At 40.8% G+C, this 26571-nt stretch overlaps 1 protein-coding gene across 1 annotated transcript in view; it reads left to right on the forward strand.

Annotated features, from left to right (window-relative positions):
• The window catches only part of pde3b (phosphodiesterase 3B), a 123377-nt gene that overhangs the window by 40258 nt on the left and 56548 nt on the right, over positions 1-26571 (forward strand). Inside the window, exon 3 of the mRNA XM_043705806.1 lies at positions 19868-20125. Coding sequence (XP_043561741.1) covers positions 19868-20125 — 258 coding nt within the window. The remainder of the gene's footprint in view (positions 1-19867; positions 20126-26571) is intronic.

A 26571-nucleotide genomic window follows, 5' to 3' on the forward strand; every position in this document is an offset into this window, starting at 1 on the left:
TTCTATCTAATTGGCCAAATTTCCCTCTATCCCATTCCTCCTGACTTTCCGCATAAGCCTACCATCGGGGACCTTATCAAATGCCTTACTAAAATCCATGTACACTACATCCACTGCTCTACCCTCATCCACATGCTTGGTCACTTCCTCAAAGAATTCAATAAGACTTGTAAGGCAAGACCTACCCCTCATAAATCCGTGCTGGCTGTCCCTAATCAAGCAGTGTTTTTCCAGATATTCATAAATCCTATCCCTAAGTCCCCTTTCCATTACTTTGCCTACCACCGAAGTAAGACTAATTGGCCTGTAATTCCCAGGATTATCCCTATTCCCTTTGTTGAACAGGGGCATAACATTCGCCACTCTCCAGTCCCTGGGCACCACCCCCATTGACAGTGAAGACGAAAAGATCATTGCCAACGGTTCTGCAATTTCCTCTCTTGCTTCCCACATAATCCTAGGATATATCCCGTCAGGCCCGGGGGACTTGTCTATCCTCAAGTTTTTCAAAATGCCCAACACATCTTCCTTCCTAACAAGTATCTCCTCTAGCTTACCAGTCCGTTTCATACTCTCCTCTTCAACAATACGGTCCCTCTCATTTGTAAATACTGAAGAAAAGTACTCATTCAAGACCTCTCCTATCAATACACAGTCTCCCACTACTGTCCTTGATCGGACCTACCCTCGTTCTTGTCATTCTCATATTTCTCACATACGCATAAAAGGCCTTGCGGTTATCCTTGATCCTACCCGCCAAAGATTTTTCATGCCCTCTCTTGGCCCTCCTAATCCCTTTCTTCAGCTCCCTCCTGGCTATACTATATCCCTCCAACGCTCTGTCTGAACCTTGTTTCCTCAACCTTATGTAAGCCCCCTTCTTCCTCTTTACAAGACATTCAACCTCCCTCGTCAACCAAGGTTCCCTCACATGACTATCTCTTTCCTGCCTGACAGGTACATACATATCAAGGACACGTCATATCTGTTACTTGAAAAAGTTCCACATTTTAACGACATCCTTCCCTGACAGCCTATGCTCCCAATTTATGCTCCTCAGATCCTGTCTTGCAGCATCGTATTTACCCTTCCCGCAATTGTAAAACCTGCCCTGTTGCACGCACCTATCTCTCTCCATAACCAAGGTGAAAGTCACAGAATTGTGGTCACCATCACCAAAATGCTCACCCACTAACATGCCCATCACTTGTCCCGGTTCGTTACCAAGTACCAAATCCAATATGGCCTCCCCTCTGGTCAGACAATCTACATGCTGAATTAGAAATGCTTCCTGGACACACTGCACAAACACCGCCCCGTCCAATCTACTTGATCGAAAGAGCTTCCAATCAATATTTGGGAAGTTGAAATCGCCCACGACTACTACCCTGTGGCTTCTGCACCTTTCCAAAATCTGTTTTCCAATCTGTTTCTCCACATCTCTGCTGCTATTGGGTGGCCTATAGTGAACGCCCAACAAGGTGACTGCTCTTTTCCTATTTCTGACTTCAGCCCATACTACCTCCAAAGGCAGATCCCCCTCGAACTGCCTTTCTGCAGCCGTTATACCATTTCTAATTAGCAACGCCATCCCCCCTCCTTTTTTACCACCCTCCCTAATCTTACTGAAACATCTGTAACCAGGAACCTCCAACAACCGTTCCTGTCCCTCTTCTATCCACATTTCCGTGATGGCCACAACATCGTAGTCCTAAGTACCGATCCACGCCTGAAGTTCACCCACCTTATTTCTGATACTCCTTGTGTTGAAGTATACATACTTGAGCCCATCCCTATCAGTGCTACCTTCTCCACAGCCTCCCTACATTCATGGACATCCTGAAAAACAACTAACCTACTTGCTGGACTACAAGTCCGGATCCCATCCCCCTGCCAAATTAGTTTAAACCCTCCTGAAGAGTGCTAGCAAACCTACCTCCCAGAATATTGGTGCCCTTCTGGTTCAGGTGCAACCCGTCCTGTTTGTACAGGTCCCACCTTCCCCAGAATGCAGTCCAATTGTCCAAATACCTGAAGCCCTCCCTCCTACACCATCCTTGCAGCCACATATTCAACTGCACTCTCTTCCTATTCCTTGCCTCACTGTCAAGTGGCACCGGCAACAACCCAGAGATGACAACTCTGTCCGTCCTAGCTTTTAGCTTCCAGCCTAACTCCCTGAGCTCCTGAATGACCTCCCCACCCCTCTTCCTACCTATGTCGTTGGTGCCAATGTGCACTTCTGGCTGCACACCCTCCCCCTTAAGGATTCTGAAGACATGGTCCGAGACGTCTCGAACCCTGGCACCCGGGAGGCAACAAACCATCCGAGAGTCTCGCCCATGTCCACAGAACCGCCTGTCTGTCCCTCTAACTATAGAGTCTCCTATAACTAGCGCTCTCCTCCTCTCCCCCTTTCCCTTCTGAGCCTCAGAGCCGGACCTCGTGCCAGAGACCCGGTCACTGCAGCTTACCCCTGCTAGGCCGTCCCCCCCAACAGTATCCAAAGCGGTATACTTATTGTTGAGGGGAACGACCACAGGGGATCCCTGCACTGCGTGCTTCCTCCCCTTCCCACCTCTAACTGTTACCCAGCTACCTCTGTTTTCTGGGGTAACTATATCCCTGTAGCTTCTATCTATCACCCTCTCAGCCTCTCAAATAATCCTCAATTCATCCAACTCCAGCTCCAGTTCCCTAACACGGTCTGTGAGGAGCTGGAGCTGGCTGCAGGTGAAGTCGGCAGGAGCATCGGTGGTCACCCCTACCTCAAACATCCTGCAGGAGGAACATTCCACTGCCTGCGCTGCCATAACTCTACACTTAGTCTCCAAAACAAGAACACTCAGTAGCTTACCTGTTCAGCCAACTGAGTCCTTTTTTTTAGGTTAGAGGAGGAGGGATGGTGGGAAACACTACACGTGTAGTGTCTCGGGTTCCTTCTCAACTCAAACTTCTTACCTTCCCAGAAGCCTCTGTTGGCGACTTCCGGGTTCCTGCTCCTAGTTGAAAAGAAACACAGACTGCGAAAAGAAAAACGTTAATTTAAACTGGTCTCCGCTTACCTTCCGGCTCCCCTCTCTGTGGGCCTGCTGTAGCACTGAGGACTTTCTTTTCCATTTTATATATTTTCAGAAACTCTTAATATACTATTATATATTAGTAATTTACCCTCAAAGTTTATTTTCTATCTATTATTTTCAATAATCTTCTGGTTTTTAAAACTTTCCAGTTCCTATACTTTGCCACGTCATATGTTCATTTTAAAGTTTTGATACTATCCTTAACTTCTTCAGTTAACCATGATTAGTTTCTCCCTTTTTGTTTGAAGGAATCTTCCTTTTTAGAGTCATAGAGTCTTTCAGCAAAGAAACAGATCTTCAGTCCACCATGTCTATGCCAACCCAAATACCAACTACGCTAATCCCATTTACTTGCATTTAGCCCATGGCCTACTATGTCCTGGCATTTTAAGTACTCATTTCAGATGCTTCTTAAATGTTACAAGAGTACCTGTGTCCACAATCCCCTTAGCAGCACAGATCATATTTCTGCCACTCTCTGGACAAAAAAAAATTCTGAAATCTCCTCTGAACGACTTGTTCCTCACCTTACACTTTGGCCCTCTGGTCTTAGACACACCTGCTTTGGGGAAGAGATTCTCATGATCTATCCTGTCTATGCTTCTCATAATTTTGTATACCTTAATCAGATCACACCTCCGCATCCTCTTCCAAGGAAAACAAACCCGGCCTATCCAGTCTCTCCTCAACTGAAAGTTTTCATCCCAGGCAACATCCTAACGCATCTCCGATGCACCCTCTCAAGTGTAGTCACGTCCTTCCAACAATGTGGTGACTGTACACTGTATAGAACTGTACAGTATTTCATCTGTGGCCAAACCAGCGTTTCATAAAGTTTTAACAAGAGTCTGTTGCTTCTCTGTGTTGTGTCCTGAGCAATGAAGGTAAGCATGCATATGTCGCCTTCACCATTTTGCCTACCTGTTATTATGATACCTCAGGAATCTATGGACTTAGGCACCAAGGTCCCTTTGTTCCGCCGTTGTCCTTAGGAAACCACCATTCATTCTGTATATCCTTCCCCTATTAATCCTCCCAAAATGCATCACTCACACTCTCACATTCAATTTTTGAACTGGGGTATATGTTTGTTACAGGTCCTGAACTATTGTCTTAAAAGTTTGCCATAGTTCATCTCTGGTCTTTTCTGCTAAATTACAAGACGCAAGTCCTCTGTTTTCCTGAACTGATGCATTTCAATATTCAAGAATCTCGTTATCATCTAGAATAAGTAGCCTGCTTGATGAACCCCATTTACCACTTTTAAAATTGACTGCTCTCACTACTGAGACAATGATCGCAGTGTGTACTATCTAAAATATGGACTTCAGTAACTCACTAAGTTCCTTCAACAACACCTTTCAAGCCTGCGACCCCTACCACCTAAAAGAACAAGCGCAGCAGACCATGGGAATACCATCACCTACAAGTTACTTTCCAAGACACAAACTCTACTCATTTGGAACTATATAGTTGTTCCTCCATTGTTGCAGATTCCAAATCCTGAACTTTCTTTCCGAACTACACTCTGGGTGTCCCCACACCACAAAGACTGCAAGCCATTGAGAAAGGCAATTCACTAGCACCTTCTTGAGGGCAACTAGATGTGAACAATAAGGCTTGCTGGCTGGCTAGTCCAACAATGACAACATCCCAGGAGCAAATAAACAAAAATTCCAGATGTTCCTGATTTGCTAACATGTTCTCTTTATCATTTTCAGACTATATACTTAATTGTATGGTCTATTACTAAATCTGAATTTTAACAAGTTTATTTTGTGCATGTGTCCCAACGAAGTCAAGGTACTCTTTACACCCACCCACTTCCTTTAACAGTTCCATTGCTTTGTACAAGCAAATACGCATAGCACATGTCCTTCTGAGATTCATGCTGTCATACTTTTAAACCTCCTCCATCTTATACTGTATTTCTGTTTATCTGCCACTTGTGGTTCCTATGTGCTGATTTGTTCTGAGGATGTGGTCAGTGAAAGAATTGAGAGATCAACACTACACAAAGTAATTGGAAGGGAGAGTGCAATCGATGGGCCCTAGCAACTCATGAGGTGATACTTATAGAACCTGAGAAGTATGATTCCCTGATGAGTTTTGTCTATGTATATTAAAGTATATGCTGGTTGTTCAATTAAATGAACTGGTGTGACTGTATTTGCCCATTGATTGAATAGTTGTTTGCTGAGATTTAAAAGAAAACCATTGAAAATAAGTACCTATGTGGTCCACAAGACTGAACTCTAGAAAGAAAAAGTTTCCGCTGAACTGGAATGGCTGGAATACTTGAATTTGTCTCAACTCTGACCTTTCATAGAATCGTAGAATCCTACATTCTGGAAGCAGGCCATTTGGCCTACCGAGTCCACAGTGACCCTATGAAGAGCAGCCCACCCAAACCAACCCACATTTCCCTTGATTAATCCACCTCGTCTACACATCCGTGGATACTATGGACAGTTTAGCATAGCCAATCCACCTAGCCTGCACATCTTTGGACTGTGAAGGGAAACCGGAGGAAACCCATGCAAACTCCTGGGGACAAATTCCACAAAGACTGATTCCACCTGAGGGTGGAATCGAATCGGGGTCCCTGGTGCTGTGAAGCAGTGTGAGCCACTGAGCCTCAGTGCCACCCTGTTTAGCTGATTCTCTGATTTTAAAATATTGTTTCACTGCCTGATCCACTGTAATTCCATTTGTGGTGTGGAATTATACATTTCAAAGTCATGAAACAGTTAGGCTGTGAGCAACTGAGAGAAATAGTCACAGATCTTGGAGCATAGAAATTCCAGAATGCTACCACAAGAGTGACTATAGTACTGATATTTTTTGCCCTGAATGCCTTAATGGTATAGCTTTACTTTATGAATGTACAAGTCAGTAGCATTTCCTGTATGCCTCAAAAAGAACAGAACAGTATCAAATGAGTTCTATGGCTATCCTCATTTTCTGTTTCTTAACAAATTTCAGAAAAACATTTGCAGTTGTTTGTTACCTGGTGCAATTTGTACTGAGGTCATGTGCAAGAAAAAGGGCTCAGTCTTCCACTGAATATCCTGATAGTAGAATATTTAAAGTTTTGTTACTGTAAACCAGAATAGTTTTACAAGACTGAACATTTAAAAATTTTCTTGGGAGAAGCATTTTGCTTCCTCCATTGTGTTTATCATGTATTGCACAGAATACCCAAAGCTGAATTAATTTAATTCTTTAAGAAATTGGAACAGTGGAAATGAGAGATGAGGGTGTGGAATGACCTTTGTGCCATATCCAGACAAGCTGCTTTGTGTATGGTATTGACGTCAAAATTGCATAAACTTTTGTGACCCGTTGAATTAAATTCTGCCCTTTTTTCAGAACTTCATCTTTTTGTGAGCTATACTCAGCCCTTTGATGTAGCACTGCATGACTGCACAGTCTGTTTCCTGTTTTTATAGTTGATGCAGTGGATTCAGCCTTTCATTATTGTAGCAAAGGATCATTTAAAAAGTGTTTCTGAAAATTGTGTGAAAAATTAAATATATCATATTGCATTCTGGTTAGAAGCTGAAGCAGTTGGCAATTTAGGATCATGTTTCCAGCAGGAATTGCATTTGTTTGTAATAATTTCAGATTTCAGTACTTTAATCGAACATTTGCACCAAAGTGAAGTTAGTTTTGATGGCTGTTGAATAAGCAACCATTGCTGTGTGCAGGTTTAGTTCATTTGGTTTTACATTGCGCCATTTTCTGAGACAATTGCCTGATAACAAATTTTGGTAAATGCAGTCACCATGTGCAACAATACATAAATGCATCGGCTAATCTCGTACTAAAACCTTGTAAACAGATTCTAACCTATTTATATTATCTTCCTCATCCCTTTCTGCTGCCGTTTCTCCACCTGTCATTGACTGCCTCCTCACATTGTTTTGCTCTGGCATGGCTCTGCTTCGTCCATGACTCTGCCTCTGCTCATATCTCCACCTTTCTTCATATCTGCCTGCCTTTAGATCTCTGCTTGTGGCCGTTACTCCTCCATCTACTGCTGTTGTTCCTCCACCTCCTGCCTTCTCCCCCTCCTGAACTTTCTCCTCCTTCACCTCCTCCATTCGAGGAAGCAATGTACGTCAGTGAGGAAATAAATAATAGGTGAGTGGGCCTTGTTGCAGGATAGGCTATAAGACAGCAGAGTTTTGAGTGACTTCTTTTGGAGGTTGTGAATAAAAGTTTCTCAGAATCTGTGTGTGACTCTTAGATTCACCTGTGCCTTTTCCTCATGATATGGTCGGGGCCGAGTGGTAATGTCTTTGGCCTCGTAATCCATAACTCCAGATTACAATGTCCTGGGAAATCAAAACACAAAGTGCTGGAGAAATTCATTAGGTCTAGCCATCTATGAACAAAAAATAGAGTTGCTATTTTGAATCTTATATGCCCCCTCTTCAGTCTTGAACAAGAGTCATATTAGACTTGAAATGTTAATTCTGTTTCTCTGCACACAGATGCTGCCAGACCAGCTGAGTTTCTCCATCACTTTGTGTTATTATTTCAGATTCCCAGCATGTGCAGTATTTTGCTTTTATTTTAATGTTAGGCATGAGTTTGAATTCAACTTTGGCAGACAGTGGCAAATTTGAATTCTATAAAAAGTCTGGAATTAAAAACTAGCCCAGTGGCAACCATATAACTCAAGACCCACATTATAATGTGGTTGACTCTTAACTAAAATACCCTTACCTAAAATAGCCTAGTAAGCAACTCACTTCCAGTACAATTAAGGATGAACAATAAAGCTAGGTACAAATACATGCCACAAACAAATAAAGAAAATATTTATCCACTTCTGTTTTGAAAGCTATTTTGAATTTGCACTTCAGATTTTTCTAGAAGTGCAATCGGCATCCATAAAGCATTATGCGTAAAATTCATCAATTACTTTGATTCTTAATTATGGAAAGAAATTAAGTTTAACATTATGTAAAGTTTTTCAAAAATACTTCCATGCTCAGGATGCATGCACAGGACTCCGATTGAGCATTTCATCATATTACGAGAAAAGTCATATCCATTTTTTAAACTGGTATTCATTAGTATTTTGCAGTCCATGTCCTGTATGTCGCCATTTTGTAAAATATGTGTCTGCAGCATTGATCATCTGTGCTTTGAACAAACAGTAAAAGGATGCCATATGTATCTTACCTTTGGAAAATTGGAGTAGAGATTGCTTTCATGGCCCTCTTGCAGTGCAGTGGTAGTGTCTCTATCCCTGGCCCAGGAAGCCTGGGTTCAAGTCACACTTGCACCTGAGGTCATAGAGTCATACAACACAGAAACAGATCCTTCGGTCCAACTCGCCTGTGTCGACCAGACATCCCAATTTGACCTAGTCTTATTTGTCAGCATTTGGCTCACATCCTTCTGAACCCTTCCTGTTCATATACCCTCCACATACCTTTTAAATGTTGTAATAATACCCACTTTTAATAATACCCACTTTTAAATCAAATTCATTGATCTATGTTGCACGAACTTAGAATTTTCAGTCTAGGACCTTGTCAATAGTTTTGATGTAATCAGCATAGACTATTTTAAACATGTTACCTTTGCCAAACATTCTTGTTACCTACAAAAAAAATTCATTCAAGTTAGTCAACTGTATTCTGTGTTCAACAATTCTATAAATCCATAGTGTCTTTATGTAATAACATCTCTGAGCAGTTGATTGGAAAAATAGGGAAAAAGGAAGTAGAGATTAAATCTGTTCTTAAAGATATCGAAAGCTGACATTATAAATCTTCTCATGTCGAGGTGATACTTATCAAAAAAAAACAAAAGTGTAAGAAAGAAAATGTCTTCAACTTAAACTAGTTGATCTTTCAGTAATATATTTGATTAAATTGACTGTTATCTTCAGTATATCAGTAAGTTATTATAGTGCTGAATAATATGTAGCCATACAGTATTGATATTAGGTTACTTTGCAACAAAACTGAAGAAAGATTTTTAAATGATGTATTTTTTCATCTTTATTTATGGGATGTGGGTGTTGCGGTCTAGGTGATTGGCCCAGAGAAGGTGGTGTTGGTGAGTGGCCTCTTGAACAAATAAGTATGCGTACTATACTATCAGAAACGGACTTCCAGGATTTTGACCCTGTGATAGTGTAGCTACAGTGACATCAGAATGGTGTGGGGCTTGAAGGGGAACTTGGGGATGATGGTTCCATGTATCTGGTGCCCTTGTCATTTTAGATGGTAGAGGAAGTGAGTTTGAAAGATGCTGTTGAAAGAGCTTTAGTGAGTTGTGACAATATGTGCCTTTAAGAGGGATTTGTTCTGTCCTGTTTCTCTCAAAGAGGGTTGTTGTCAACCTGATGCCAAGGTGTCTGCTGTATGGAAAGTAGAGTAAATAGCTTTGCGTTTTATAAAAGTTAGACAAAAGAAGCAAAAGTGGATGGAGTCAGGTTCTCACAGCCCCAGGGCTTTAGTTTTTGCTTTCAGTAGACAAAACCTGTCTTTTTGCTGCTGCAAAAAGCTTGAGTTCTCTTTCTGCTGCTAGATTCATTCTCTCGGTGTTCCTTTCTCCTGGAGTGGAGTAGATTGCAAGTGAGGGAAGTCGTTTTATTGAATTTGTCTTTGCCGAGGGTGTTTTTCTGTTATTTTGGAAGAAGTTAATGAGTCGTAGGTAAATAATGTATTATCTTGTGAAACTCTATTTTGATAGAGTTAAAGTTGTGCCAGAACCTTTTTTTTTGTTTGTGTTTAACTGTGGTGTAAGAATAAACTGTTTTGCTTAAAACTTAGTAGTGTGACCAATCAAATCACATCTGTCTGTAAATAATGTAAAAATTAGGATCCAGGCTATCTCCTTGATATATTGTGAGGGGGTATGATTTGGTCCATAACACAGTGCATCTTGTATATGGTGTACATTTATTGTCATTGTGAAAAGAGTGAATGTTGAAAGTGGTGAATGGGGTGCCAGTCCAGTGGACTTCTTTGTCTTGAATTGTTGGAGCTCATTTATCCAGGCCAGTAGTGAATATTTCATCACAATCCTGACTTGAGTCCTGTGAACAATTATTTTGGAGATAGGAGGTGAGTTAATCAGAGCTGAGTTCTGAACCTCTACCTACTGTTGTAACTGAAGTTCTTGTTTTGCTGGACCAGTTCAGTTCTAGTAAGTAGTAAATACAGGATATCAGTAATGAGGGATTCAACTATGGTAATGTCATTGAACATCAAGGGTTCATGGTTGGATTCTCTCTTGTTGGAGATGGATATTGCTTGGCAATTGTGTGATGCGAATGTTTCTTGCTACTTATCAGCTCAGGTTTGGATGTTGTCCAGGTCTCTTTCCGTACAGGCATGAGAAGCTTCAGTACCTGAGAGTCACAAATGGCTTTCAACATAAGGTAATCATCAATGCACATCCTACTTTTGACTTTATGATAGAGGGAAGCAGCTGAGGATAGGTCGAGAACATGACCCTGAAGAACTATTGCAGGCATATCTTGGTGCTAAGATAATTGACCTCCATTCGCCACAGCTATATTTGTGTTCAATATGACTCCAACCAGGAAAGAGTTGGACTAAGGATCTAATGAGTTAGGAGTTGAGTGTCCCTGTCAAACCTAAAATGGGAACCAGTGAACAGATTATTCCCTTGGACGTGTGCTTTCTATTATTTTCTGAATGATGGAGTGTTGAATCGATAGGGTGGTTGTTGGCTTGGGTGAACTTGACTTGTGTACACAGGGTATGACTGGGCACTTTTCGACATATGTCAGGTAGATAACAGTGTGGTAACTGTACTGGATCAGCTGGTGAGATGTGTGGCTATTTATGGAGCACTATTTTTGCCCAAATATTGTTAGGGCCTGTAGTCTTTATAGTAGCCAATATCTTTAACTGTTTCTTGATATGATGTGGAGTGATTTGAAATTGGTTGAAGACTGGCATCTGTGATGCTGCAATCGCAGGAGGAGGCCAAGTTGGATCATGCAGTTGGTACTTCTGGATGTAAATACTTCAGCCATAACATTTGCACTATGTGAAATGGGGATATTTAGGGTGGCGCAGTAGTTAGCACTGCTGCCTCACAGTGCCAGGGACTGGGGTTTGATTCCAGCCTTGGGTGACTCTGTGGAGTTTCCACGTTCTCCCTGTGTCTGCATGGATTTCCGCTGAGTGTTCCAGTTCTATCCCACAGTCCAAAGTTTTGTAGGTAGATTGGCCATGCTAAATTGCCTCGTAGTGTTCAAGGATATGCATCTAGGTGGGTTAGTTACAGTAAACGTGGAGTTATGGGGAGAGGGTGGGGAGTTGCGTCTGAGTGGAATGCTCTTTGGAGGGTTAGTGCAAACTTGATGGGCTAAATTGCTTCAATCTGCTCTGTAGGGATTCTGTTTGTGAAGCCTCCAACCCCGTTAATTCGTATTCCTAACTGTACATGTTAGGACTGCAGAGCTTAGAATTGATCAAATGGTTATGGGAACATTTAACTTTTTGCTGCATGCTTTTTTCATTGTTATAGTGTCACCAACTAGACATTTCATTTTTAGGTATGCCTGATACTGCTCCTGGCATACCCTTCTATACCTTCATTCAACTAATGTTAATCTCCCAGCTTGATGATAATGGGATCATGAGGTTATAGATTGTGGTTGAAGATAATTCTCCTACTACTGATGGTCTCCAATACGTCATGGATGTCCAACTTTGAGTTTCGAAGTCTGTTGTTTGTCCCATTTAGCATGGTGGTTGTTAACACATTGGAGGGTATCCTTAATGTGAAGATGGGACCTGGTCTCTCTCAGAACTTAGTGAGGTAGTCATATTTTCAACATTAGATTAGAGTGGTGCTGGAAAAGCACAGCAGATCAGGCAGCATCCAAGGAGCAGGAAAATTGATGTTTTGAGCAAAAGGCCTTCACCAGGAATGAAGGCAGGGAGCCTCTGGGGTGGAGAGATAAATGGCGGGTGGGGGTGGGACTGGGGAGGAGGTAGCCAAGATTAAAATAGGTGGATGGAGGTGGGGATGAAGGTGATAGGTCAGAGAGGAGAGTGGAGCGGATAGGTGGGAAGGATAATTGGCAGGTAGGACAGGTCATGAGGATGGTGCTGAGCTGGAAGGTTGGAAGAGCTTCAGGGCAGAGGAGATGACCTGGGGGTTGGAGTGAGAGACACTCATTGAGATTCTTGTAGAGAGAGGAGGAGAACTTCTTCAAGTTAGGCATCCTTGCAAGAGTATTTGCAATAAGGTTAAAATTAACTAGGCCTATATTTTCAACGTTGTCATGGCCTGAGGTATCTGCATAGGTAGATTTGTGAGGATGAAGTTCAGTAGATTTTTACCTCTTGTTTGTTTAACTGACAATTGACTAAGCTGACGAAGTCACTTAGGTAATAGAATCTGCTAGACTGGGTACATGGAACATGAAAATGGATATTGAAGTCTTCCACAAAGAGTACATTAGTGTTTTCTTCAAGTGTTGCTCAACATAGAAAAGTATTGATTCATATGGGGATGAAGGAGATTGCACGGTCATCAGCAGGAGGTTGGCTCCTTGCCCATGTTTCATCTTATGCTATGAGATTTCACGGGCTTTGTAGTCCATATTGAGTGCTCTCAAGGCAGTGTCTTTCTGACTATATACTTTGTTACCTATGTCACCACTTATGGTGCAAGTGTTCTGTTAGTGTAACAGGACATACCCAAGGATGAGGATCGTCATGTCTGGGATATAGTCTGTGAGGTATGATTCTGTGATTATGACTACGTCTAACTGTGGCTTAAATGGTCTGGAGTACAGCTGTCCCAATTTTGGCACAAGTGTCCAGGTGTTAATGAGAGTATTCTGAGGTCAATGAGGCTGGGTTTGCTGTTGTACTTCACTGCTGTTGTAGTTCACTGTCAAATAATTCCTCTGGTTTCATTCTTTTGTTTTGGACTTTATAGTGGTTTGGTACGACAGATAACTAACTAAACCATTTCAGAGGGCAATTAAGAGTCAATCATGTTGCCTTGTGTCTGAAGCCTCATGTAGGCTAGACCAGTTCAAGATGGCAAATGTCCTTCCTAAAAGGATATTATTGTATTAGAATCAGATGAGTTTTATGTTGGGTAGTTGAATTCAAATTTCACATCTGCATCAATAAATTATTCTTAAAAAGCACATCAAGCCAAAAAGACAAATGGGCACTAGTCTGAATGGCAGAAACACTTTTTTTTATTGTGTTTCTTGATTTAGTTAGAATGCAAGATTATTTCTATTTCACATGATTGTCTTGTCATATATTTTGGTAAAGAAATATGTAAAAGTTTTGGCATTTCTACAGACAAATCAATATCAACCGAATATGAAGGTATAAGTAATACAATCAGTTTTTACTATTTCAGTAGACGATACAGTGCTCAAAACACACAGGAAGGATCAGGCAAATTTGTCTTTGATTGCCCCCAAATTTCCGATGAAAATTCGATCTTGGGCCACCAATTGGAGAAAGTTCAAGACCAGAGCATAACTGTTCAGCTGTGACAGATCTGTGTATGGAAGATGTGTTTACGGTGGTGGCTTTTTGTATACAGAAATGTGTGTCACTTTTATTTTGAAAAGATCCACCTTGCTACCTTATGCGTCCTGTGTCACCTTTCCATAATGGTGTCTAAAAAATGAATACTTTATTTGTGTATTGTGCCTTTAACTTTCACCCAGCAGAAAAAAATATTGAGGATACTGGTGAATCCTTCTAATTCTAGTTCTGTGAGAGTCTAAATATGTCATCGGACAGTTCAAATAAAGAAGGAAACGTTATAAAAGGACTGTGTTACTAAATAAAAGAGTGAGTGAGAATGAAAAAGGAGCCTTTGAAAACCAAAAAAAAAGCCACTGCAAATCAAGAAATCATTCCTGTGAAAAATCCCAAGAACAGTGTTCAAAAACAATGTTTTGTTTGACCTCTGCATCTTCAGCAAAGAGAAATTTGGGAAACATTTAAGTATTGTGGTGCCTTGATAACTTGTTCAGCATTGAATTGAATGAAGAGCATTCAAATTAGCATCGATTTTCTTATATGTGTTTTCTTTGTTCACTGTGAAAGCTGCCACCTTTCAAATGACTTTTTAAATTAAGATCTGACTGGCTTCTCTGATAGATGCAAAAAAGTTCTTCCTGTGCTCTGGGCAGTTTTATTCCTTAACCAATGTCACTATCACCCATTATTTGGTCACTTACCTACTTGCTGTTTGCGGGACCTTCCTTTGCAAATTTTGCCATTATGTTTTCTTATTTTACAACAGTGACTGTATTTACAAAGTATTTAATGAGCTGTGAAACACTTTGAAATGTTCTGAGAACATGAAACACAACATATAAATGTTGTGTTTCATGTTCTTATTCATTGAACTTGTACGGATGTTTAAAGAATTAATCTAATCAGATTGGTGCTGTCAAATGAAGAACCTAAATGTCTGCTGTCTTGCTGTGAGAAGAAATAACTAAGTTTACTTGGAATTCAGGGCATTGCTTGTTGTTTGTTTTCAGATGTTTGGTACCAATGCTAATATGCCCTGCACTTGGTTTCCACTTTTCTCACTGAAAGCTATTCATATGTCAGTTTAATATCCCTAACTGTTTCTGATCAGAGCTTCATGCATTTTTTTTCTGTTGTTCCAGTACAAATGAAAAATCTCATGAAATGGTCTGTTGTAATTTCTTTCACTAACGCTTGGATAAGATCCACGTGAGATGGGGGATAAGCAATCTTCTTTATGTTGTTGTGGTTCTGTTCGCCGAGCTGGAAATTTTTGTTGCAAACGTTTCGTCCCCTGTCTAGGTGACATCCTCAGTGCTTGGGAGCCTCCTGTGAAGCGCTTCTGTGGTGTTTCCTCCGGCATTTATAGTGGCCTGTCCCTGCCGCTTCCGGTTGTCAGTTTCAGCTGTCCGCTATAGTGGCCGGTATATTGGGTCCAGGTCGATGTGTTTGTTGATGGAGTTTGTGGATGCGTGCCATGCTTCTAGGAATTCCCTGGCTGTTCTTTGTTTGGCTTGCCCTGTAATGGCAGTGTTGTCCCAGTCGAATTCATGTTGCTTGTCGTCTACGTGTGTGGCTACTAAGGATAGCTGGTCGTGGCGTTTCGTGGCTAGTTGATGTTCATGGATGCGGATCGTTAGCTGTCTTCCTGTTTGTCCTATATAGTGTTTTGTGCAGTCCTTGCATGGGATTTTGTTCACTACATTAGTTTTGCTCACGCTGGGTATCGGGTCCTTCGTTCTGGTGAGTTGTTGTCTGAGGGTGGCTGTTGATTTGTGTGCTGTTATAAGTCCTCGTGGTCGCAGTAGTCTGTCTGTCAGTTCTGAAATGCTCCTGATGTATGGTAGTGTGGCTAGTCCTTTGGGTTGCGGCATGTCCTCGTTCCATTGTCTTTCTCTCAGGCACTGAGGATGTCACCTGGACAAGGGACAAAACGTTTGCAACAAAAATTTCCAGCTCGGCGAACAGAACCACAACAACGAGCTCCCGAGCTACAAATCTTCATCCAAACTCTGAATCATCTTTATCTCAATTCAGTTTTAGACTAACCAAAATGGTCACTTCTGATTTTTGCCTTATGTAATGAACTTATGAACATTAAGAAAACAATTAAAAACAAAATATGTATTTTTACAAAATACTTGATTCCTCTTGGATATGGTACAGAGAGTGCCCTGTGGTATCAGAGAGATGTCTGATTAAATGGAATAATATATACTAGTTGTTAACACTAGTTGTTAAAAGTAATATAAAAATAGAAACATGAGAGTGTTAGGTGCATTAGTCAGAGGGAAGTGGGACTGGGTGGGTTACTCTTCAGAGGTTCGGCGTGGACTTGTTGGGCGGAAGGGCCTGTTTCCACACTGTAGGGAATCTAATCTAATCTAATCTAATTAGACTATTTTCTAAGTGGGGAAAGCCTTTGGAAATCTGAATCACAAAGGGACTTGTGTGGCTTAATTCAGGATTCTCTTAATTAATTAATTAATTCGGGACGCTCTAAAATGTAATGTTAGCAATCATTTCAAGAGAGCGAGAATGCAAGAGCAGAAAGGTACTGTCAAAATGGTGTTAAAGCCCTGGCCAGATCGCATATGAAATATGTGAGCAGTTTTGGGCTCTATCAAAGGAAGAATGTGATGGTTTGGAGAGAGTCCAGAGGAGATTTACAGGAGTGATCTTGGGGAAGATCTTGGGCTTGTCATATGAGGAGCAGTTGAGAATTCTGGCTCTGTTCTTCGTGGAGTTTAGAAAGATGAGGGGAAATCTGATTAAACCTTAGATAATACTGAGAGGCCCGGAGAGTGGGCATCGAGAAGGTGTTTCCATTAGTAGGAGATACTCGGGCCTGAGGACGCAGCCTCAAAGTGAAGGGATGACCCTTTAGAACTGAGATCGGGTGGAATTTCTTCAGCCAGAAGGTGGCTAAATTGTTGAACCCTTTGCTGTAGAGGGCTATGGAGACCAACTCATTGAGTGTATTCAAGACAGAGACAAATAGGTTCTCAGTTGGTAAAGGGATCAAGGATTATGGGGAGACAGCAGGAGAATGGGATTGAGAAACATATCAGCCATGATGAAATGGCAGAACAGACTCAATGGATTGAATGGCCTAATTATGCTTCCATGTCTTATAGTCCAATAGAAAACTAATTTTTTAATAATAATTGAATTAAATATCTGATTGATTAGAATGGTGATCTCTGCCAGTCTTTTATTTAAATATTTTTGTAAAATTTTCAGACATTGAGACCTGTCAAGTGATATCTTCCATAGAACATAGAATAGTGTAGCACAGTAAAGGCCCTTTGGCCCTCAGTGTTAGGCCGACCTGTAGAACTAATCTGAAGCCCATCCATCCTATACTATTCCATTATCATCCATATGTTTATCCAATGACCATTTAAATGCCCTTAAAATTGATGAGCTCACTACTGTTGCAGGCAGGGCGTTCCACGTCCCAATTACTGAGTAAAGAAACTACCTCTGACATCTGTCCCATATCTATTGTCCCTAAATTTAAAGCTATGTCCCCTTTTGCTAGCCTCCACCATCCGAGGAAAAAGGATCTCATTGTCCACACTTTCGAACCCTCTGATTATCTTATGTCTCAATAAGTCATCTCTCAGCTGCCTTCTTTCTAATGAAAACAGCATCAAGTCCCTCAGCCTTTCCTTGTAAGACCTACCCTCCATATCAGGCAACATCCTAGTAAATTACCTCTGAACCCTTTCCAAAGCTTCCACATCCTTCCTATAACACGGTGACCAGAACTGTACACAATACTCCCCAGGTGCAGCTGCACCAGAGTATTGTACAGCTGCAACATGACCTTGTGGCTCCGAAACTCAATCCCTTTACCAATAAAAGCTAACACACCGTTTGCCTTCTTAACAACCCTATTTATTTTTGTTCACAATCCTATTTTTTGTTCACTTGTGGGACATGGGTATTGCTGGTTGGCAGTGCCTTGCAGTTGGTGTATAAACTTTGGGGAGTTACTTGTGTGTGTTTATGTTTCTGGTCAATAGTAATCCCTAAGATGTTGATAGTTGGAGTTCCTATCAAGTGATATCTTAGATAGAACATAGAACATCTTAGCATAGTAAAGGCCCTTTGGCCCTTAATGTTAGGCCGACCTGTGGAACCAATCTGAAGCTCATCCATCCTGTACTATTCCATTATCATCGATATGTTTATCCAATGATTATTTAAATGCCCTTAAAATTGACGAGTCCACTACTGTTGCAGGCAGGGCATATCCTCCGCCTCTACCATTTCATTTTGATATTTAATTATCTCTACCATTCAGAACTGAAAGTGGCAGAAATACAGAGTTTAGATCAGATCCATTGATTGTGGGATTGCTTAGTTCTGTCACATGCTGCTTACACTTTGGCATACAAGTAGTCCTGTTTGGTTGAAGTCTCATTTTTAGGTATGCTTGGTATGCATCTGGCGTGTGCTCCTGCTTTCTCCATTGAGCAGGGTTGTTTTCCTGGCTTGTTGGTAATGGTTGAGTGAGATTGTTGAGGGATATTCTGGACAATGAGGCTGTAGATTGTGTTGTAATTCTGCTGCTGTTGATGGCCCATAGCACCTCATGGGTGCCCAGTCTTGCGTCGGTAAGTCTGTTCAAAATCTGTCCCATTTAGCATGGTGATAGTGCCACACAATATGGTGGAGGGTAGTCTCATTATGAAGGCAGAACTTTGCCATGATAAGACCTATGTGATGGTCACTCTTACCCTTACTGTTATGGACAGATGCATCTGCAGCTGGCAAATTGGTAAGGATGAGGTCAAGTACATTCTTCCTTTTTGCTGGTTCCTTCACTACCTGCCACAGACACACTCTAGCAGCTATGTCCTTTATGACCTGACCAGTTTGATTAGTATTACTGCTGCTGAGCCATTCTAGGTGATTGCCCAGAGTCAATGTTGAGGACTCCCAAGGCAACTCTTTTCCAACTGTATACCATTGTGCTGCCAATTCTGCTGGGTCTGTCCTACCAGCAGGACAGGACATGTCCAGGAACGGCGATAGTGATGGTCTGGAACATTGTCAGGTATTGTCCTGTGAGTGTGACTATGTCAGGCTGCTTCTTGACTAGTCTGTGAGACAGCTGTCCCAATGTTGGTGCTAGCTCCCAGAGGTTAGTAAGGAGGACTTCGCAGGGTCAGTGGGGCTGTTTCTGCCATTATCTTTTCTGGTGCCTAGGTGGACGCCAGAAAGTCCATCTGGTTTCATTTTATTGTTGAGACTTTATAGCAGTTGACAGAATTGAGTGGCTTGCATGGCTATTTCAGAAAGCACTTGAAAGTCAACCACATTCCTGTGGGTTTGGAGTTACGTGTAGGCCCGACCAAGTGAGAATGGCAGGTGAGAAGAACTGAAGGATATTAGTGAGCAAAGTAGAATTTTCTGACAGTGGACAATGATTTCATGGTCATCAGTCCATTTTTAATTCCAGATACTTTTTATGGAATTCAAATTCCACCATCTGCTGTAGTGGGTTTTGGACTAAGTGTGTCCCTAGAACATTTGCTATGTTTCTGGATTAATAGTCTAGTGATAATACCACTAGGCCATTGCCTCCCCCAGACTTATCTTGACTTCAAATATTTTATCTTATCCTTATTTTTAAATCCTTCCATGGCCTTACCTTGTCTTAACTCAGTAATCCTCTCCAGTCCCACAACCCTCAAGTGTCTGCTCATTTTAAGTTTTGGTTTCTGTGCATTCCCTTTAACGATTGGTCTACTATTTGTACCAGTGTTGTCAGTTGTCTGGGCTCTTAGCTCTGGATTTCTCTCCCCTTGCTTCCCAACCTCCACCTCTTGCTTCTTTAAGGGACTCCTATTTACTTATTTGACCACTTGTTATATCATTTCACCTTATTACTCATTATGTGACTAAACATCATATTTTGATTTATACTTGGGAAGCATCATTGCAACAAAAATTTATCGGGCACATTTATCAAAATTATTCCTAATGTTAAGATGTTTCACAGGAGAATTTTATTAAAGATGTTTCGTAAATGTGAGTTGTACATTTGAATAGTTTTCTTCTACAGGAGTATTATGTGCTGAATTTTAGCTGTAAGGATTTTTTAAAAGTTTCTTTCAAAAGATTTGAATGACCATGACACAGCAATTTGTATTTGAAAGTGTGCAAGTAGAGAAAGTAAATATAATTGAATATATACTGTGGAAATTTTCAAAGCCATGTTCTTGTGTTTTCTTGCAGAATTTGAGTAGTGGTTATGGATTGGATCCTGCTGTTATGGGTGAGGCGCAAAGCCTGGTTACAGATCTTCTCGCTGACCCATCCCTCCCTTCGAACATCACCACATCCCTGCGAACCATCAACAGCCTGATTGCATCCCAACTCACATTCTCTAATACACATAGACCAAGAGTGAATCCACTTACATCATTTTCTGAGTCTTACTCCTGTTCAGAAATGGAGGACTTATCAGATAAAGGGGAAAAAATATTTCCAAAGGTTAGATGCCTTTGATGCAAAAGATTTGACAAATATTTAAAATATTTTCCTGCAGAAATTCAGTTGTTTGTGCGAATATGCTATAAGTGCAGCAGAATGTGAGATGCTGCTATTCAGTCAAATTGATTGTTTTTGTCAGAGACATTTTATTTTAAAACAGCTGGTGTACCCAGTCTCCAAAGTTTCTAGTGGTAAGCAATTTCATGAGTTTTACAGTCGTTTTTAATGAAATTTTAATTTGATCAAATGGTAAAAAAGGTGATAAAGCAGAATGTAATTGTTAACGTAACAGAATGTAAAGGCAATATTTTACTCAATATTCAGAGTGGGCTTATTGCACTTAAAAGATCTCTTGTTCTGCATTAAACTTATGGCCATAACTTCAGAAAGGCTAATTTTCTATTTCCACCAAACAGTACTAAGTAATTTGTGATAATCATAATCATAAGCATGTACCTGTGGGATCTTTTTCTTGTATGCTGCTTTTACAGATCGGACCAGGTTACGTTGTTGGAATGAATAGTGGGGTGAAATTGGTCAATGCTCAAAGCATAAAATAGGCTGATAATAAATCAACTATTTGTTTTAACGGTTCCTGATTTTTATTTTGGCAAAGCTAATGGCAAGAAATATAAACTAAACGTAGTGCAAAACAAGTTCATTAAATTGTCCAATTTAATCTTGCATATTCCGCGAGCTCACATGTTTCGCTTTGCTTTGAAACCTAACACTAATTTTACCTCAAATTTTATTTAAAGTATGAATGGATGAGGTTTGCATATTTTTGAAAGTCTCTCTTAATTTTGAAAACCTTAACCTTCGGTTTTACTAAATGTGGATTTAAGTGGACAAAACTGGAACTAAACTGTCAGCTGTTACCACTTACAGGGTACTGGGTACTGTGCACTTGTGTGCCTAGTTCTCTCCATATTGAGATGTTACGAAGAGTTCTGCCATTTACTTCCATCCTCTGTTAGGTCTTCCAAAATGCATTACCTGGCATTTGTCCAGATTAAATTCCATCTGCCATTTCTCTACCCAAGTCTTCATTCTACCTATATCCTACGTATCCTCTGACAATCCTCCTCACTATCTACAGCTCTCCCAATCTTTGTGTCATCTGCAAACATACCAGTCAGGCCACCTATATATATTCTCTTCCAAATCATTTATATATAAATATTGTACATAGGTATCACAGCACAGATATCCAGTCAGAAAAACACCCAAGTCAAAAGCCATTTAGATAACATCTGACACCCTGCCCTCATCAATAGTCTTTGTCACTTCCTCAGAAATCTCAACCAAGTTTGTGAGACATGACTTTCCCCTCACAAAGCCACGTTGCCTATCACTAATAAGTCTATAATTTTCCAAATGTGAGTAAACCCTTTAGGTAAAGATTGTTTCCAATAATTTCCCTGCCACTGTTGTAAGGCTCACCGGCCTGTAGTTTCCCAAATTATCCCTGTTGTCCTCCTTAAACAAAGGAACATCATTGGCTATTCTCCAGTCCTATGGGATCTCTTCTGTGTCTAAAGAGGATACCAAGGTTTCATACAAGGTTGGAGCACTTTCCTCACCTGCCTCCTCCAGCATTTTAGGATAGGCACCATCTGATGTTGGGAACTTGTCTACCTTAATAATTTTTAAAACAGCCAATACCACGTTTTTTTTCTCTTGACATGCCCCAAATATCAATATACCCATTCTGAGACTCACCATCCACCATGTCTTTCTCCTTTGTTAATACTAACGTAACATATTTGTTAAACATCTCACTTACTCCTCCTGCTCAATGCATAAATTCCCTTTGTCCTTGAGTGGACTTATCCTTTCCCTAACTTTCCCTCTTGCTCCTTATTTATGTATAGAACCCCTTGAAATTTTCCTCAATCCTGTTTGCCAAAGATGTTTCATGGCCCCTTTCAGCCTCCCTAATTCCTTGTTTTGTGTTCTATCCTGTCTTTGTCTTTGTATTCTTCGAGGGCCCTGTCTGTATTCAGTTTCCTAGACCTTAAATATGCCTCCCTTTTCACTTTAATGACACACTCCATTTCTCTTGCCGCACTTATCCTTCATTTTCACAGGAACCTGCTGGTCCTGAACTCTAATCAACTGGCCATTAGAAGATTCCCACATGCTAGATTTGCCCTCAAACATCTGCCCCCAGTTTATGTTCCCCAGTTACTGCCTAATATCATAGTAGTTAGCTTTCCTCTGCTGTTATTATTATCCATAAGTAATTTATAACTTATTATGGTCACTGTTAACAAAATACTCCCCTGAAACTTTGATCACCTGGCTGGGCTCATTCCCCAACATCAGGTGTAGTATGGCCTCCTTCCCTAGTTGGACTATTTACATACTGTTTTATATGTAACATTCTCCCCAATCCAGGCCCCTGGCACTAAACGAGTTCCAGCCAATATAGGCAAGTTAAAATCACCACCATCCAATGCTGGGAACTTGTCTACCTTAATGCTTTCTAAAACAGCCAGCAGGTCAGAGGAAGGGTAACCAGACCCAAAATGTTAACTTTGATTTCCCTTCATAGATGCTGCCAGAGCTGCTGAGCTTTTCCAGCAACTTCTGTTTTTGTTTCTGATTTACATCATCTGTAGTTCTTTTGGTTTTTACCATAACAACTCTGTTGTTTTTATGTTTTTCCATAATCTGTGCACCACTCTGTTCCCCTCTCACCCACTGGCTGTTGGAAGACCTGTAGTACAATCCTTTCAAAGTGATTATACCCTTCCTGTCCTTAAGCTCAACCCATATGGCCTCGCTGAATTAGCCCTCCAAGGTGTCCTCCCTCAATACAGTTGTGATATTCTCTTTAATTAGGGATAATATTTTGGGACTATGGTTATATTTCAGATAGAATGAAGATTGGAAGACGGTCATGTAACATCTCCTGAATTCTTTTAACAGTAATTTGAGTGGTTTGATTATTAATGATTTAAGCGGGACCAAGGAACTTCTAAGGGGAAGAAGGTGATCCCATTTGTACATAGTGGCAAAAGCTTCTGTGCTAACAGCAACTAACTATTAGTCCCAAATTCCAGGGAGCTGTGTAAAACATCAGTTTGTAAATGGTTATACTTTAAGCTGGTCACTCAATTCCAGGTTAAATGAAGTTCAAGTATGAAAGGTCTTCTACCTGCATACGTATGATTCATGTTGCCATGGAATGAGATAGCAGAAGGGAAGCATCTCAGATCTCCCTGAAATACTCAGATACAACAGCCTGCTAAGATGTAAGAGAGAGAATGAATGAGCAATTGTGGCTGGTAAGTCGCACTTGGATGGAAAAGACCAAATTTGTAAGCATTTAAAAGGATTCTCAAAGAGTTGGGCTAGAGAGAGAATTTTCAGGAAAGTTCACCATCAAAGACAATTCTGGGGTTAATAGTTACCAGACTCAGAGAGAAAAAGGACAAAAATAAACCCTAGGGAGCGAAGAATCATATTGGAGTGATTATAGGAATAAATTATGCTAAATGTACAAAGGGAGAGTTTCAGAGCTATAGTTGAAAGTTCAAGCTGTGTACTGAAAGTGTTTAGTCAGTAATGCTTTGAGTTGTGTTGCAGTGAAAATCTCAAAACATAACATTTGCATGCATAACAAGAAAATTTAAACTGGAAGATCAGATTTTTTAAATAAGGTTTCTTTCTCTGCTGTGTCCATAACACCTTTGGTCATCCTCCATCTGAGACATCTGCCTGGGAATAACTTGCTTATTTTCCTGACCTGTTAGATCTGTGAATGGATTTTGCTCAAGTTGGCCCAGAAGTGTGACCGAAATAGCATGAGAGATTGCATCCTGCAGTTTCGTGGGCTTTAGTAAGTTTAAGAAGGAAGGTGTGTGAGGCAATGAGTGTCAAAATTAGAATACAAGGAAAGGAGAATATAATGGTTGTTATCATACAAGGAACCAAAAATCTTTTACTGGTATTGGAACAGTAAGTAAATGGAAAGAGCTTTGTGACCCTATTAGAACTAAAGAGGGTGATAAACCTAGAGAACAAACCTTGAATACTTGACGAGTACTTTATGGAAGTTTTACTGAGGAAGAGGATGCCAGTCAAATAACAGGAGATAAGATGTTCGAGGAAATGGGTGCAGTAAAAACAGGTAAGGATATAATGGAAAGACAGACGATGATTCATGTGGATAATTCATGTGATCCAAGTAGTTTGCATCCTGGATTGCTAAAGGGAGTGGATATGGAGATTGGCAGAAGGGTTTCTCTTAATATTTCAGTCTTCCCTAGATAATGATGGGCCAGAGGATTGTAGAATGCCAAACGTAACACCTTTATTCAAAAAAGGGCATGAGGATATTGCTGGTGACGAGGCTGGTCGTTTTACCATTAGTGGCGGGTAAGGTTTTTAGACACAGCAATTAAGAAAAAAGGTCAGGCAATTCAAAACATTTCAATTAGTCCGACAGAGCTTGCACAGTTCAAGGCTTGTGTCAAGATTTGTAGCTTGGATGATGGTTGCAGTTGTTGTGGGTGTGTTCACCAAGGTGGGAAGTTGGTTTGCAGATGTTTTGTCCCCTTTCTAGGTGATGTACTCAGTGCTGTGGAGCCTCCTGTGAAGCGCTACTGTACTGTGTCAGAGTTCTGGTTGTTCATTGCACAGTCTGATCACAAATTCGGCTGTGACAACACAACAATAATAGGACAAGCCAAACAGAGGACAGCCAGAGAATTTCTCGAGGCATGGCACTCATCCACAGACTCCATCAATAAGTACATTGACCCAGACACAATATACTGACCACTGCAATGAAATACTGGAACTGGTAACCAGAAGCAGTGGGAACGAAACCAAATAAATTCCACCGACTCAGTATAGCAGCGTTTCACAGGAGGCTACATAGCACTGAGGATGTCACCCAGGAAGGGGATAAAACGTCTGCAAACCAACTTTCCAGTGTGTCAAACATAACTATAAGCTACCACAGATTGTGAAAGACAGATATATAGCTTAATTTATTGCTGGTTGAAGTAATAGAGACGATGATGGATGCTGTTTACGGAGCTTTTAAGAAAGCTTTTAATCAAGTGTTATGAACAAGGCGGCTTAACAAAACTGAGGCTTGTAGAATAGGACTGCCATCATCATTCAGTTTAAAAATATAAGCTTGAGGATAGACAATAGCAAGTCATAATAAACCATTATTTTTGAGACTCGAGGTTGATAAAGTGCTATCCCCCAAATTTCAGTCGTAGGATTACACATAAGTGACTTAGATACTTGAATATGGGGTATATAATTTCAAAATTTGCCTATAATGTCAAACTTGAAACTGTGACAGACATGTTAAGCTTAAGGGTCATTCTCTCATGTGCTTCATAAATGTATTGACAAATGCTTGGAGCTCAACCTGTGTACCTGCTGACATCATCTGAATTCTGTTTCTTGGGTCAAAGACTGAGATGGCCTTGGTTTTGGATTGGAGGCCACACACATGTGAGCAGCCATGTTCCTGCTAATTTTTATTTCTTCTAATTGACCTCCCATGTCTATACATGACAGCGATTTCTGGAACTGGATGTCAGTGCTGAGAATGACATCAGCTTTTTATTGCCATGCATAAAACATCGGAGGATCGTTGTGCATGTGCAGTCATGCCACTTAGAGGGAACATCAGTGAATAGTTTCTGACTCATCCCATAGATTAGCTCCACATTAGCGAAAAACATTGTCAATGTGATGTGGAGTGTTACACTGAAGAGGATGGAAAAGAGGAATAATACAGTCTCACTTGACCTCTGTTTGTGCACACGTTTGTGTGCATCTGTTGATGAGGAATATGATTTGCATTGCTATCATGCAGCAGGAAGAGGATGGTGGTGGATTTGTGCAGCCAAGCAAAATTGAGGAGGATATTTCATAGTCACTCCAAAATGGCAGAATCAAAGGCACAAAAAGTGAAATAAAAAAAAGCCATGTATAGAGTTTGCTGATTCTCTCTGCATATGGACTTGGCTTGCTGCGAAGATCATGTTTTTTGTGCATTTTGATGGGCAGAATACAGTTTGTGGATTTTTGAGGAGCACTTCAGCCACTGGAAGGAGGGTTTTCAGAATAAACTTCCCTTTATTGGGAATACCTGTCTATAGTTACTGCAATCAACCTGACATACTCTCCTCAATTATGTGAAGATGCTTCGCTCCATATTTCAGTAGTTCAGCAGGGATTCCATCTGTGCTATGAATTTGTTGGTTCTTAGCTGTCGAATGACCTTTCAACTTGTTTATCTTGGGGTGTGCTGAGATGGTGATTGATTGGGAATGCTGTGGGATGCAGTCGAGGGCATTAATGTCAAGAATGAGTCTCTGTTAAGGACATCCTTAGAACGTTCGTTCCTTCAAGTACAAACTGCCTCTTTGTCCTTGGTGACCACCACTCTATTCATAGCTCCTGATGGA

Source organism: Chiloscyllium plagiosum, chromosome 16, assembly GCF_004010195.1.
Source record: "Chiloscyllium plagiosum isolate BGI_BamShark_2017 chromosome 16, ASM401019v2, whole genome shotgun sequence".
NCBI lineage: Eukaryota > Metazoa > Chordata > Chondrichthyes > Orectolobiformes > Hemiscylliidae > Chiloscyllium > Chiloscyllium plagiosum.